Raw genomic sequence first — 13,225 nt, 5'->3', positions numbered from 1 at the left:
GTTGTTTACGAGTTAACATCTGTATTACGTTGTTGTTGAAGAATAAACGAGATTGAGTTCCAGTTACATGACGTGTCCGTTTCAGTGTTCACTTCCGTGACTGAGAAGACCCGAACCTCACCCTTCCCCCACATTTTTGGTGCCAGATACCAGGATTTCTCATTTCTACGGAGAAGCAAGTACTCTACAACGATGTCTGATCCAGGAACGTCATCGGGGACTGATGCCGCAACAGCACAACCCAACCCTCTCTCTGTCAAGGGACTCAAGCTCACTCGTCGTATTCAACGCAGTTTGATGACAAGAACATTTAACAAAATCACTCCTAAACTACAACAACTGTCTAACGAAGTCGAGAACGAATTAAAAGAAAGCCTCTACCGAGAAATCAACTCTCTTTCTCAAGTTTTGAACGATCGGTTTGTTGATCTACGTAATCTCGACAAACAAATTCAGCAACAAATGCAGTTGGAGCAAGTCAGCGACGAAGACTACGAGAATGAATGCACAGAATCGTGTGACTACATTGACGATCTCGTCATCAAGAAGGACCAAGTTGAATACACTATCTCGATAGCGAAACCGCGAGTTCAAAGTAGTACCGTCGCACCGCCCGTTAACCCCTCATTTCGCGCCAACGAACTCCAAGCAAACGCATCGCCAAGAAGAACAGTAAATCTACCCAAACTTGAACTGCAAACTTTCTCCGGAGATACTCTGTGCTGGACGAGTTTCTACGATACATTTAATGCCGCCATCCACAGCGATGAAAGCCTGTCTAATGTGCAAAAGTTTACTTATTTGCGCAGCCTACTACAAGATGAAGCCGCTAGATCCATTGAAGGACTCGAACTCACTAACGATAATTACATCGATGCTCGGACTTTACTAGAAGAACGATACGGCGTGAAACAAGCCATCATCAATGCACACATCAAAGCATTATGGGAACTACCTACACCGGCCAACAACACAGCGAGTCTTAGACATTTCTACGACACGATTGAAACGCATGTTCGTGGACTTAATTCGCACGGCAAAGATGAAAGCGCATATGGAGAATTACTTATACCGTTAATTTTGGAGAAATTACCCACTGACTTTCATCGTACGCTATACCGCATCCGGGGAGATACACCGTGGACACTTCCCGATTTACGTAAGGCTATACTAACTGAAATTAAGGTAAATCATATTGGTGATTTTGACAATCATACTCGACAGACTCCTACCATAGCCACCTTCCATACATCAATGAGAGGAGGCGAGAGAACTGCTCCGCCATTTAATACCAGAGGTGGCCGAAGATCGACTACACGACAGACTTACTCCTCTCCTCCATGTACCTATTGTAAAGGGGGTCATACCCCAAACGACTGTGTAGTTGTCTCTGATTTTGATTCACGACTTGACATAGTCAAACGCAACAAGTTATGTTTTAACTGTTTGGGAAATCATGTCGTCAATAACTGCAGGTCGAAGTATTCGTGTCGCCACTGTCAAAAAAAACATCACACCTCCTTGCATGACAAAAGTAAAGACAAGGAAATAACAAACCGTTCACATTCCAATACATCACATTCTTCAAATAAAAACACTCACGTTAAAACTACTTACACCTCGGTGCCAGGGAGAGGTACACTGGCTCACACTTGCAATCACACCGATTGCTCATCGACACTGGTTAACGAGAATCCTACTGACCCGAAAGTCAGTAACAATTCGGCTGTATTTCATTCAAATTCCGGTAATGTTGGCTATTCACAGAGACCTGTACTACTCAAGACTGCCAAAATTAACGTTTCTTATGACAATAACATGACTACTGCTACTGTACTATTTGACGAGGGTGCCAATAGAAGTTTTATAACTGAAAACCTTGCTAGCAAAATTGCAATGAACACGACTAATCCAGAAATAATTGCCCTTTCAGCTTTTGGAAGTAAACAAGCTGAACGACGTATACTACAAAGTGGGACATTGAATTTACACGCATTAGACGGTACTGTATCACAAATGAACACTTTGCTGATACCTGAAATTTCTGCTAATATGGAAAACTATGTCACTAGTGATTTACTAGAATTACCACATTTAAGGGACCTAGTACTCGCCCACCCCATTAATGACAAAGAACCTAACTTTGACATTGACATACTTATTGGTGCCGACTATTACTGGCAATACGTAACTGACAGGGTCGTTCGAGGAGACGGACCGACTGCTGTCATGTCACCATTTGGTTACCTTCTTTCAGGACCTAAGCCTTGCGGAAATACCTCGTCTACAACCAACATGCTACATGTACTGATAAACATGCCTTCGCCAATAAAGGAAATTGTAGATGAACACTCTATAGCTATACCGCGAAAAGTTGAAATGAACACCGCCCCTACATTATACACACGCGAATCGTTACGACCGGTCAACGAGGGGTCATCGAACGCCGCGCCACCAGCCGCATCTACGCACTATGAACGCCGATCGTCGCAACTTGATAACGGTCCCTCCGATCACGAAACCGAGAACAATAACGCAAACTCTGCAAGTCGCATTACTAACTCTGAACTGCATGTCTACAATGTATGTGAAACCTCTGAACACTCCCCCAGTCTAAGCGATGACGTCATCACCAATGAGAAAACCCCTACTGACACAGTAAATATTAACAACACGCAGCTAGACGAGACACTTTTACGTTTCTGGGACCTTGAGTCAATAGGCATACGAGATGACCCAGTGTGTTATGATATTACTACTGACAACCATGAACAATATAAACAATATTGTGCTACTCATCTACGCAGAGAAGGTAACACATTTATTGCCAAGTTACCTTGGAAGAGTGATCATGCTCCACTACCTACTAATTACTTAGTGTCTTGCAACAGAACACGCACCATGATTAAGAGATTAACGCCTGAACTTATTCAAATATACGATCGCATAATTAAAGAACAATTACATGCCGACTTCATAGAAATTGTCACCGACGATGATACCGAATCAGGTCATTATTTACCCCATCATCCAGTGAAAAAGAACTCTGAAACAACGCCGATACGTATAGTATATGACTGTAGTTCCAAAGCTAATGGCAACCCAAGTTTGAATGACTGCTTGATGGCAGGTCCACCACTACTTAATGATTTGACTAGTATTTTACTGCGTTTTCGTGCAAACCCCATCGCGTATACAAGTGACATTGAGAAGGCTTTCCTTCAAATACAAATCGACCCTGATGACAGGAAATTCATAAAATTCCTGTGGTTGTCGGACGCAAACAACGTTAACTCCGAGTTCATCACACTACAATTCAAAACAAATCTCTTCGGAGCGCGAAGCAGTCCATTCATACTCAACGCAACTGTACGCCACCTACTTGATGAAAGCGACGATGATGTCACTGTGAATCAACTACGAAACGACCTATACGTTGACGACGTCGTCTCCGGATCAACCACCGCCGATGAAGCATTCTGTTTTTACAATAACGCAAATAAACTTTTGTCTACCGGTAACTTCAACCTACGTTCTTGGTCGACAAATTGCCGAGAACTGGGTGATGTTGCGCGGAGCGACAACAAGATACAACCTACACAAACAACTGGCGTACTGGGTATGTTATGGGACACTGAGGCTGACACGTTAACATACAAACCTATTTTTGACCAGAAAGACTCAGCAGAAACTGCAACTATAAATAGTACATCACGTGACCCCGTTACTAAGCGACGAGTAGTCAGCGAAACTTCTCAGTTGTATGACCCATTAGGACTCCTGTCGCCGATAACTGTTAAAGCAAAACTGTTCGTGCAAGAACTATGGAAACAAAAACTTGAATGGGATGACGTTATTTCCCCCGAAATGACGAATAGATGGTACGAAATCCGCGATGATTTGCAAGCTGCAACTGGGATGATATACAACCGGAAGTATTTTGAAACTACGAATAACTTGAATAAACATTGTGAATTGCATCTTTTTGCAGACGCGAGCTCGCGTGCATATGGTGCAACTGCCTATATCAAAAAGGACAATGTCACATCTCTCATCATGGCGAAGAACCGAATTGCGCCCACAAATCAAACTACTATGACTATACCAAGATTAGAACTGATGGCCTTAGTTACCGCTACCCGACTAAGTAAATTTGTGAAAGCCGCACTCCGTGATAAGTATATTATTGACAATATAACATTTTGGTCTGATTCTCAGATTGTGCTGTACTGGTTAAAGTCTGACAAGAAATTGCAACCATTTATTTCTAATCGAATACATGAAATAAATGCTGCAGAGGGAACATATCGATACGTTCCTACCAAGTCAAACCCAGCTGATTTACTAACCAGAGGTATTAACTTTATTGACCTTGTGAACAATGACCTTTGGAAAAAGGGTCCTCCATGGCTGGCCAGAAATGATACCTGGCCAGTCACAGAACTGCAATTATCATCAATAAATGATGACGTCAGTGTCAACATACTACATTCAGCCAATCAACCACTAGGTGAGCTGATTCCTCCGCTGTCAATCAAGGCGATTTCAGATACGTTACCGCGTCACGATACCGATTTGTTGATGAATGATGCTGACGACGAACCAAATGAACCCAACATCAATCTCGAGAATATAATCGACCCAACTCGCTTCAGCACTTTGCAACGATTACTTCGAGTTACTGTATTAATTCGTCGTTTCGTCGATAAACTTCGCCGACGTATTTCTACCGCGAATTCATCAATTTCCGCTGAAGAAATCGCTAAAGCTGAAAAGACATGGGTTTCTGATCTTCAGCAACGACACTTCGCTGATTCATTCACCACCATCCGTCACAACAATAAACGCTTTGGTGTACTTGTTAGACAACTACGTTTATTCATCGATGACGACGGAGTTTTGCGCTGTGGCAGCAGACTTCACAACGCAGATGTGAACTTTACTACTAAATTTCCTGCATTGTTACCAAGCAAACATTACTTTACTACGCTACTTGTCCGCCGAGAACATGAACGTCTACACCACAGTGGGACACAGGCTGTCGTGACTGCTATTCGTCAACAATATTGGATTACGAACATCAGACAGACTGTTAATTACATTATTCGACGCTGTGTCACCTGTAAGCGAGTCGACGGTAAACCCTACAATGCGCCACTTACTGCACCGCTTCCGAAGTACCGTGTGACCGTCACGCCCCCGTTCACTGTCACCGGAGTTGACTTCACCGGTGCCTTGTACGTACGTACCGCCGATCACCGATCAGCTAAAGCATATGTGTGTTTGTTCACATGTGCGGTAACCCGCGGTGTGCACCTCGAACTTGTACCCGATCTATCCACGCACTCCTTCATCTTAGCCTTTCGACGGTTCGCAGCGAGACGATCGCTACCATCCAAAATTCTTTCCGATAACGCAACGACTTACTTGGCGGCATCGCACGAATTGCATGAACTATTGTCATCACCCGAAGTTCAAGGACTTCTCGCCGAAAATAAGGTAACGTGGACATTCATCCCCAAACGAGCTCCCTGGCAAGGGGGGTTTTGGGAACGCCTGATCGGCATGACAAAAACGGCACTTAAGAAAACCCTTGGTAAAACTCAAGCCACTTTCGATCAGCTCCGCACAATTCTAACCGAGATTGAAGCAACTCTCAATGACCGACCTTTGACTTATGTATCGCCGTCAAACAACGACCTTACAGCGCTGACTCCTTCACATTTGATTTCGGGACGCCTATTAACCCCACTTCCGAACTCACCGGTCGATGATGATGAACTCGACAAATCAATCCGTGGAAATCACCACACAATGAATAGTCGATATCAATTGTTAACAGCCCTCCAAAATGAATTTTGGAAGCGCTGGTCGACAGAATATCTCTCGGCATTGCGAGAAAGACACGCTTTCACAGCTGACGGAAGTAAACACAACGCCATAAAGGTTGGTGACGTAGTAATAGTTCATGATGACGTCAAGCGTCGATTCAAATGGAACATTGCTGAAGTCACCAAATTATTTAACGGTCCAGATGGATTAGTACGAGCAGCAGAATTACGTACCGCTACAGGCACAACAAACCGCCCGATTCAGAAATTATACCCGATGGAGATATCCACCGATGATAGCCAGCAGGAGTTTCAACCTCTTACCGACAAGGAAAGTGAAATTGATCAACCGGACAGTACTGTTAAATCTCCGCCCTCAAGACCGCCGAGGAAAGCTGCAATAGCAGCACGAAAGTTTGTCCGTGACATTATAAAGGACTTGTAAAATATGTTTGAACACTTGTTACAATTTTGAACAATTTATATATACCTTGAGTTTTTTAAACGTGTATTGTGTTATTGATTTCTCTCAGGAAAATATTTGATCTGTGAATCAGAATATTTCTTGTGCCCGCCCCCAGTATGTGGGGAGATTCATTTCAATTATTGATCTTTTATTCATAACCATGTTTTCTTCGTATTTCATTTTTTGCATGTAATGCTATGAGAAACTAGCACACCCAGTTGTAATTTGGCCAATATGTGTTCCGAACGTCGGAGTAAACACCGTATTCGTATTGGGCAATGAGAACGCCTCCCGCCCTACAAATTGTTACTTGACGCGATATTGGCAATTGGCAATATTGTATGTTTTTGCGCTCGTTTTGAGCAGTTGCTTTCCAGTTGTTTACGAGTTAACATCTGTATTACGTTGTTGTTGAAGAATAAACGAGATTGAGTTCCAGTTACATGACGTGTCCGTTTCAGTGTTCACTTCCGTGACTGAGAAGACCCGAACCTCACCCTTCCCCCACACTGTTGGCTTTCGAATCTCACTGGTGGCCGGTTTGTCATATCTCAGAATCCCTTGGACCGATTCCGTTCATTCTTTTCATGTGCCTAGTACTTTATGTGGGACATATGCACATGCAGTGGTTTAGCGATTCCATTCAAAATGGCCGATTGGCAGCCATCTTGTTTTTTGATAATGTTGTATTTTGGACATGCCTTGTCAGTTTTCTTTCAAACTTGGTACATAGATTATACGTAACATGTTAGGATACATGTCCATGACGATTAATTTCACAATTGTATCAAAGATGGCCGACTGGCAGCCATCTTGTTTTTTGAAAATGTTGTATTTTGAACATGCTTTGTCAGTTTTCATTCAAATTTAGTACATAGGTCATACATGTTAGGATACATGTCCTCGACTGTCCGTTAGTTCCTGAGTCTGTCCGTCCGTTCGTGTGTCCGTCCATCCCTCAGTCTGTCCAGAGTCATATTTCAGAATCCTGTGAACCAATTCCGTTCATTCTTTGCATGTGCCTAGTACCTTATGTGGGACATATGCACATGCAGTGGTTTAGCAATTTGATTCAAAATGGCCGACTGGCAGTCATCTTGTTTTTTGAAAATGTTGTATTTTGGACATGCTTTGTCAGTTGTCATTCAAACTTGGTACATAGATTAAACATGTTAGGATACATGTTCATGACGATTTATTTCGCAATTGGATCAAAGATGGTCAACTGGCAGGCATTTTTTTTTTTGTATGCGGTATCTTGGACGTGTTCTGTTAGTTTTCATTCAAATTTGGCACATACATGTACTTTATACATGTTAGGATGCATGTCCATGACAATTTGTTTCAAAATCTGGTCAAGGATGGCCGATTGACAGCCATCTGACTTTTTGGCCTTACTACTATATTTCCACAATTTATGTACCATTTTCATTCGTATTTGGCACATACATCATACATCAGTGTGTTTCATAATCAGATCAAAGATGGCTGAATAATGGCTGTTTTTATTTTTGGCCATATTACTACTACACGGAACACATGTTTTGATGTAAATAAACAATCTGTTGTATACCCCACTTGGAACTCAAGTTTCAAGGCCACGCTCGCGACAACCCCTTCGCTTTAATATGACGAGCACAAAGGGAACTTAATTTAACGGGGACTGTGTCATTTTCAATGACTTGTTTGTAAAGAATATGATGAGGTCACCACACCACACACTAGAACACTCAATATATGAAAAAAAGTAGACAGACAGACAACCTTTTGACAGACCTGTATCACTCCGCACTGTACAAAAACTAAATATAATAAAAAAACGTCGAAAAAATCCAAAATGTAAAAAATCCAAAATCAAAAAATGCCCCTAAAACAATCGTATAATGAATAACTGAAAATGCTACTAGAAAACAAATCATTTTGGCACTGATATCATCCAATGGGTGCTTTGGATAGCAAACATTTCAAACATCACTATGTATCTTGGGTATTTAGGGAATTTTTAAAAACAAATTTCAATTCACTACATTTAATAACAGACAGTGCATAGGTATCTGTGATGTGCCAAACGAATGGGTTACTTTTCTCAACAAATTCCCTAGAATTCGTCAGTAGGTTTTTTGGGCCCAATTTTGACGCCACTTTAACAAAAATTGCCAATATTGTCCTGAAATAAAGTCATTCATACCCAAAATTGCCAAATACGAGAAAAACAAACACAAGAAACCTACCATTTCATGATGATTTCAACGACAGGCAGTCGTGAATCGGCAGATTGCGTATTTGCCACTTGGTCCTTCACTGAACAATATAAACTTTGCAAAAGATAAACCAGAACACCGGCACTGCTCTGGTCAAAAACAAATGTTCACAGTATAATGTTTCAGCTTACTGTCCCACATAATCGTGGGGAGATGCAGGCAGACGATGTGGATGAACGGAAACGAAAGCGGACAATGATGCAACGGTCCCGGTCAACGGTGCTCTAAACTTAAACCACAAGTCAAAGCCAAGAAACTAGATACCGAAAACTTGAAAACATCTGAATATCAAAGTTCTATTTTCTAGTTTGTCAGTCACTGTATTGTGAGTAGCAACACCACTGAACTTCGTACCTGTCGATGGTAGGTTGCCGGACGTTACATGTAAATTTGTGATGCGAATAAAATGTGTATAGCGCTATCTACGGTGAAAATATGTAACTGCGATCGTTTTTATATCTGTGACACCGCCAATGTCAAATATGCGTGATATCTTTGTATTCATTTTTAAATACGCCACCAACGCCCATTGTGTAAAATGTATTCGTTTCTCGAAACCGCCAATAGCGTTACTAGTCGAAATACTTTTGTTTTTTTATTTTCTCCGAGCTAGCCCCACCAACGACCATATAATTAACTGCTTTTGTTTTGTTCTAAGCGACATGATTGTACGATGCCACCAACGTCCATAAATTAAATGTTTTCGTTTTTGTTCTATATACGTTTATTCTGTTATACCGCCATCATCGTTTGCACGAAAAATACTTTTCGTTTTTTAGAAAAATGGCAGTTTTTAACACACATCTGTTGGTCGTGCGAAACACTGATCAGTGTACATCATTTCTCGATGTAATTTTTAGGTCTTGCATCTAAATGTATAGTATAGGTGGTGAGTAGATATGCATTTTTTGGAACAGTTTGGCGCGAAAACTGCAGCAGACGACAACATGCAGAGTGTACGTAACACCAGAGAACACTGAATGGATTCCATTTTTGTTCTTAGACAATTTACTACTATTACTTTGCAGCCCGAGCACCCGTGCTTGCAGCAACATACCCTTCAGATGATTTTGTTTGTAAATCTCCCCGGACATTATCTCATTCACTTACAGCCAAATCAAGAGTCCGATTCATTCAGTAATATTCTCTCATGGTTTATTATTTCAAGATACAAGTTTGGTGAACCATTTTCTCACAACGGTCAAAACCTTGGATTTAATCACAAATTATGTACAATTAATTAAGAGAAAAACCTTGGAACCAGTCTATGTTTTTGATAAATAATTACCCTTAATTGTTCTTGCCTTACAGACTGCCTATCGAGCAAGTAATTGGTCTGTCAACATCTGCAGCCTTGTGTTGAAGCTCAGATACTTGCGTGTGCACCAATCAACCCGTAAATCACTGTCACTCAGTCATATTTTTACTTTGTATTCATGGTCTGATTATCCACCAGAGCATTGTCCAACTACACCTTTTAATGTCAAAGCAGAGCTGTCGGTATTTAACTCGCTTATTAATTTTTTCAGATGTAGTTATGGTAATGGTAAGGTTGTAAAAAAGTAGTTCAGTGGCATTATATCTCACTAAACTTTGAAATTCAGTTGTATGTCATCTACTATCAAATGAATCTGCAAGATGTGAGCATTTGCATACAATTAGTTTTTCACAATTTCAAAATCTTTAAACTTAAAAATAGAACTGACATGATCACTACAGGGTGTGAAACAGATCAAATGAGAACATAAACAGATGATACAGAAGTTTTCAAGCCAAAGTACATAAATTTGCTGTGATTTTTAGTGATTAGTTGTAAATCCGAAGTGAGTTTATAGCCTGAACAAAGCCCTAGAGAAATTATTTCAATGCCATAAGTTATTAATTCATCTGTCACTACTTTAGGTTTTGTTTACTCGTTTGTTTACTTCGATTATTCACACGACGTAATGCTTAGCATTTGAAATGATTAGAAGTGTATATAATATAAGCATATTAATAGAACATACACACACCTATGTCATTTATATTAATGCAATTTTATTAATAACCCATAACCATCCTAAAGGTAGTGTTGATTTTCACTAGTAAAATCATTTTCTATTGGTTTCTATGTTAAACAGGCCTCAACTCTCAACACTTTGTTTTGTAATATATGCTGTAAAAAAGTAGTTGGATGGGAATACTTTTTTTTGGTATGAAATAGTTCTAAAATTGCCCATTATGTCATTTAATCTTGTTATTAATTAGACACAAAAGAGATAGAGATAAAGGCACCCCTCTAATGGGTTGTAGTCAGTGGTATCAAGATTTTACTCTGAAAGATCATTGATAAAGACAATACAAAATTTATTTCTACAATTGATTTTAACATTTACTCAGGATTTAAACTATGCATACTAATTAGCCAAATTTTAACCTTTTTCTCCTGTATCTCCTGTATCTCAAATACTACCAAACATATATGCATAGAAACTCCGAGATAACCCATTGGCCCAATTAGATATTTGCAAAAACCATTTATCAGATTCTAATAACTCTGACACGATTGGCTTAGGGTTAAAATTCATGCATATTAATTACCTAATTGCCAAAATATTCCAATATCACCATAACCATTTATAAATTTAAATTAAACTTGATTCATAGATGCTCTGAGATAAATCACAAAGTACAAACTGCAGATGTATAATAAAATAAATTTATTCCTTTTGCTCTACTAGAGTTTTAGTTTGTTAGTATTATAAGCTTCAATGGATCAGATAGATCAAAGTTCTGGTCTATTTCATTTGCCAAGCTTCTTGTTGAATAGGCTAATCCTAAATACTCTATGCCATATTTGCTTTATTAGCAAAAAGAAGTAATATTAGAATGATCAAGATACAATTATTGGTTTAAATGTGCTTCAATTGGAGCTGAACTTCTAATAGAGCAAATACAATATATGCCTTTGAATACCCTCAAGCACAAGAGAGTACTTTCTTTGATTATATCTATTTTTAACAACATACAAAATATTTGTAACTTTGATCATGTAAGAGTTTTTAGAATAACAAGTCTGGTATGACACGAAAGAGCTCCCGTCAGAGACACGGACTCAAGAACGGCATTTGTATTCGGACATTTTGAATCCAATCTGACAACAAAAATGGTGATCATATCTACATAATCATTGTATGTACGAAGATGGATAAAAGCTGCATTTGTATTACCAAGATCTGGGACCGAAATGCTTGATGAATTTTAACATAAAATGGCCACCATTCAGCCATCTTGAATCTGATCAACAAATAACCTATAAAGTTTACACGATCAAGATCAAGATCCTGCTCTGTCCATATTTTATATAGTCATTATACATCATGTCATAGATATACAGATGTATTGGTTTGACGAGCAGATTAAAAATGGCCGACAGGCAGCCATTTTGTTTTGATTAATGGTGTTCCAGGGCAATAAATCTATATGAACAAGTACTTGTGCTATATATATTATTATAAACAAAACTATATAACTTAGATTTGATAACTAATAGGGACTGTGCCATGCATGGATTGTTTTAAACAATTTGAGTTTCTTATGATATAGTGATGCCAATGATCAACATACTCTGTAAACACAATCCCTGCGCATCCATTCCAGCAATGACAAAATAGTTAGGCAATATTAACATTGTTGCCAACCAACCATACTGTAATGACTTGCAACAACAAATTATGACTTGTACCACTACAAACTGGAAAATAAAATGCTAAAACAGATTGCATACTTGCATGAGCTCACATAGTTAATGTACATAAATAGAAAAGTGAGAGTTAAGTGTCATTATTAATTCATTACCATTTACACAAGACTCATGGAATAATGTTATAAACGTTACCATATTACCAACAACACTGCACCTTTAAACAAAATTTACAAAAGCCCAGAAGCTAAAAACTTTAAAAGCTGTAGTTTGAATGTCAAAGAAGTTAATTTCCAGGTTGCTGTTGACAGACTTACTGTTCATTTTTAATTCAACACTGTAAGTTTTTCTTTATTATTGAGTTGATGTGTATGCCTTTGGCAAAGCTAACATCTGCCTTTATATTCTCTTGTCTTTTCAAAATCAAAGGTGGTAATACTTGTGACAGTAATACAGTACAAGATGTGTACATCAACATGTGCCTCCTACAAACAAGTCATTGTCAATGACACGTCCCCGTTCCGTTCATATTTGAGTGACATATACAGTCAAAGCAGATCATGACCGAAATGCACCTGTATATGTACAACACATTGTACTAAATCTGAACAAAATCCATCCATGCATGACTGAGATCCTGTTCCGGAATTGTGAAAATACGCAAATGTGCGATTTCAATGCATTTTCGCCCTTAAAGTGGCCGCCATTTGGCTATCGTTAATGAGATCATGAAACAAATGCACATACATATTTGTGACATGATGTACAATGTACCATGTGTGTGTGAAGTTTGAACTTGATCAATCCAGACATGTCTCGGATACGAATCCAGAACTGAATTCTTTAAAATAAAATGGCCGCCAGTCGGCCATTTCGAACTTGATCCGAAAAAAAAAATGACGTGCATCAAGGTCCTATTATGTTTAATGTATGTACCAAATTTGAACAAAATCCGTCCATGCATAACTGAGATCCAGGTCAGGAA

At 39.3% G+C, this 13,225-nt stretch overlaps 1 protein-coding gene across 1 annotated transcript; it reads left to right on the top strand.

Annotated features, from left to right (window-relative positions):
* The first annotated feature begins 192 nt into the window (after nt 1-192).
* Nucleotides 193-6,276, top strand: LOC146742217 (uncharacterized). Its single transcript, XM_085500652.1, has one exon. The coding sequence runs from the start codon at nt 193-195 to the stop codon at nt 6,274-6,276; it is 6,084 nt and encodes a 2,027-aa protein (XP_085356778.1).
* The last annotated feature ends 6,949 nt before the right edge of the window (nt 6,277-13,225 follow it).

Source organism: Saccoglossus kowalevskii, chromosome 6 (genome assembly GCF_978046115.1).
Source record: "Saccoglossus kowalevskii chromosome 6, keSacKowa6.1, whole genome shotgun sequence".
Taxonomy (NCBI): Eukaryota; Metazoa; Hemichordata; class Enteropneusta; family Harrimaniidae; genus Saccoglossus; species Saccoglossus kowalevskii.
The sequence above is the reverse complement of the archived record's forward strand: the minus strand, read 5'-3'. Positions and strand labels throughout refer to the sequence as shown.

Excerpts from the sequence above, each read along its gene's own strand:
- LOC146742217 (XM_085500652.1), top strand. The coding sequence starts at position 193 with ATGTCTGATCCAGGAACGTCATCGGGGACTGATGCCGCAACAGCACAA.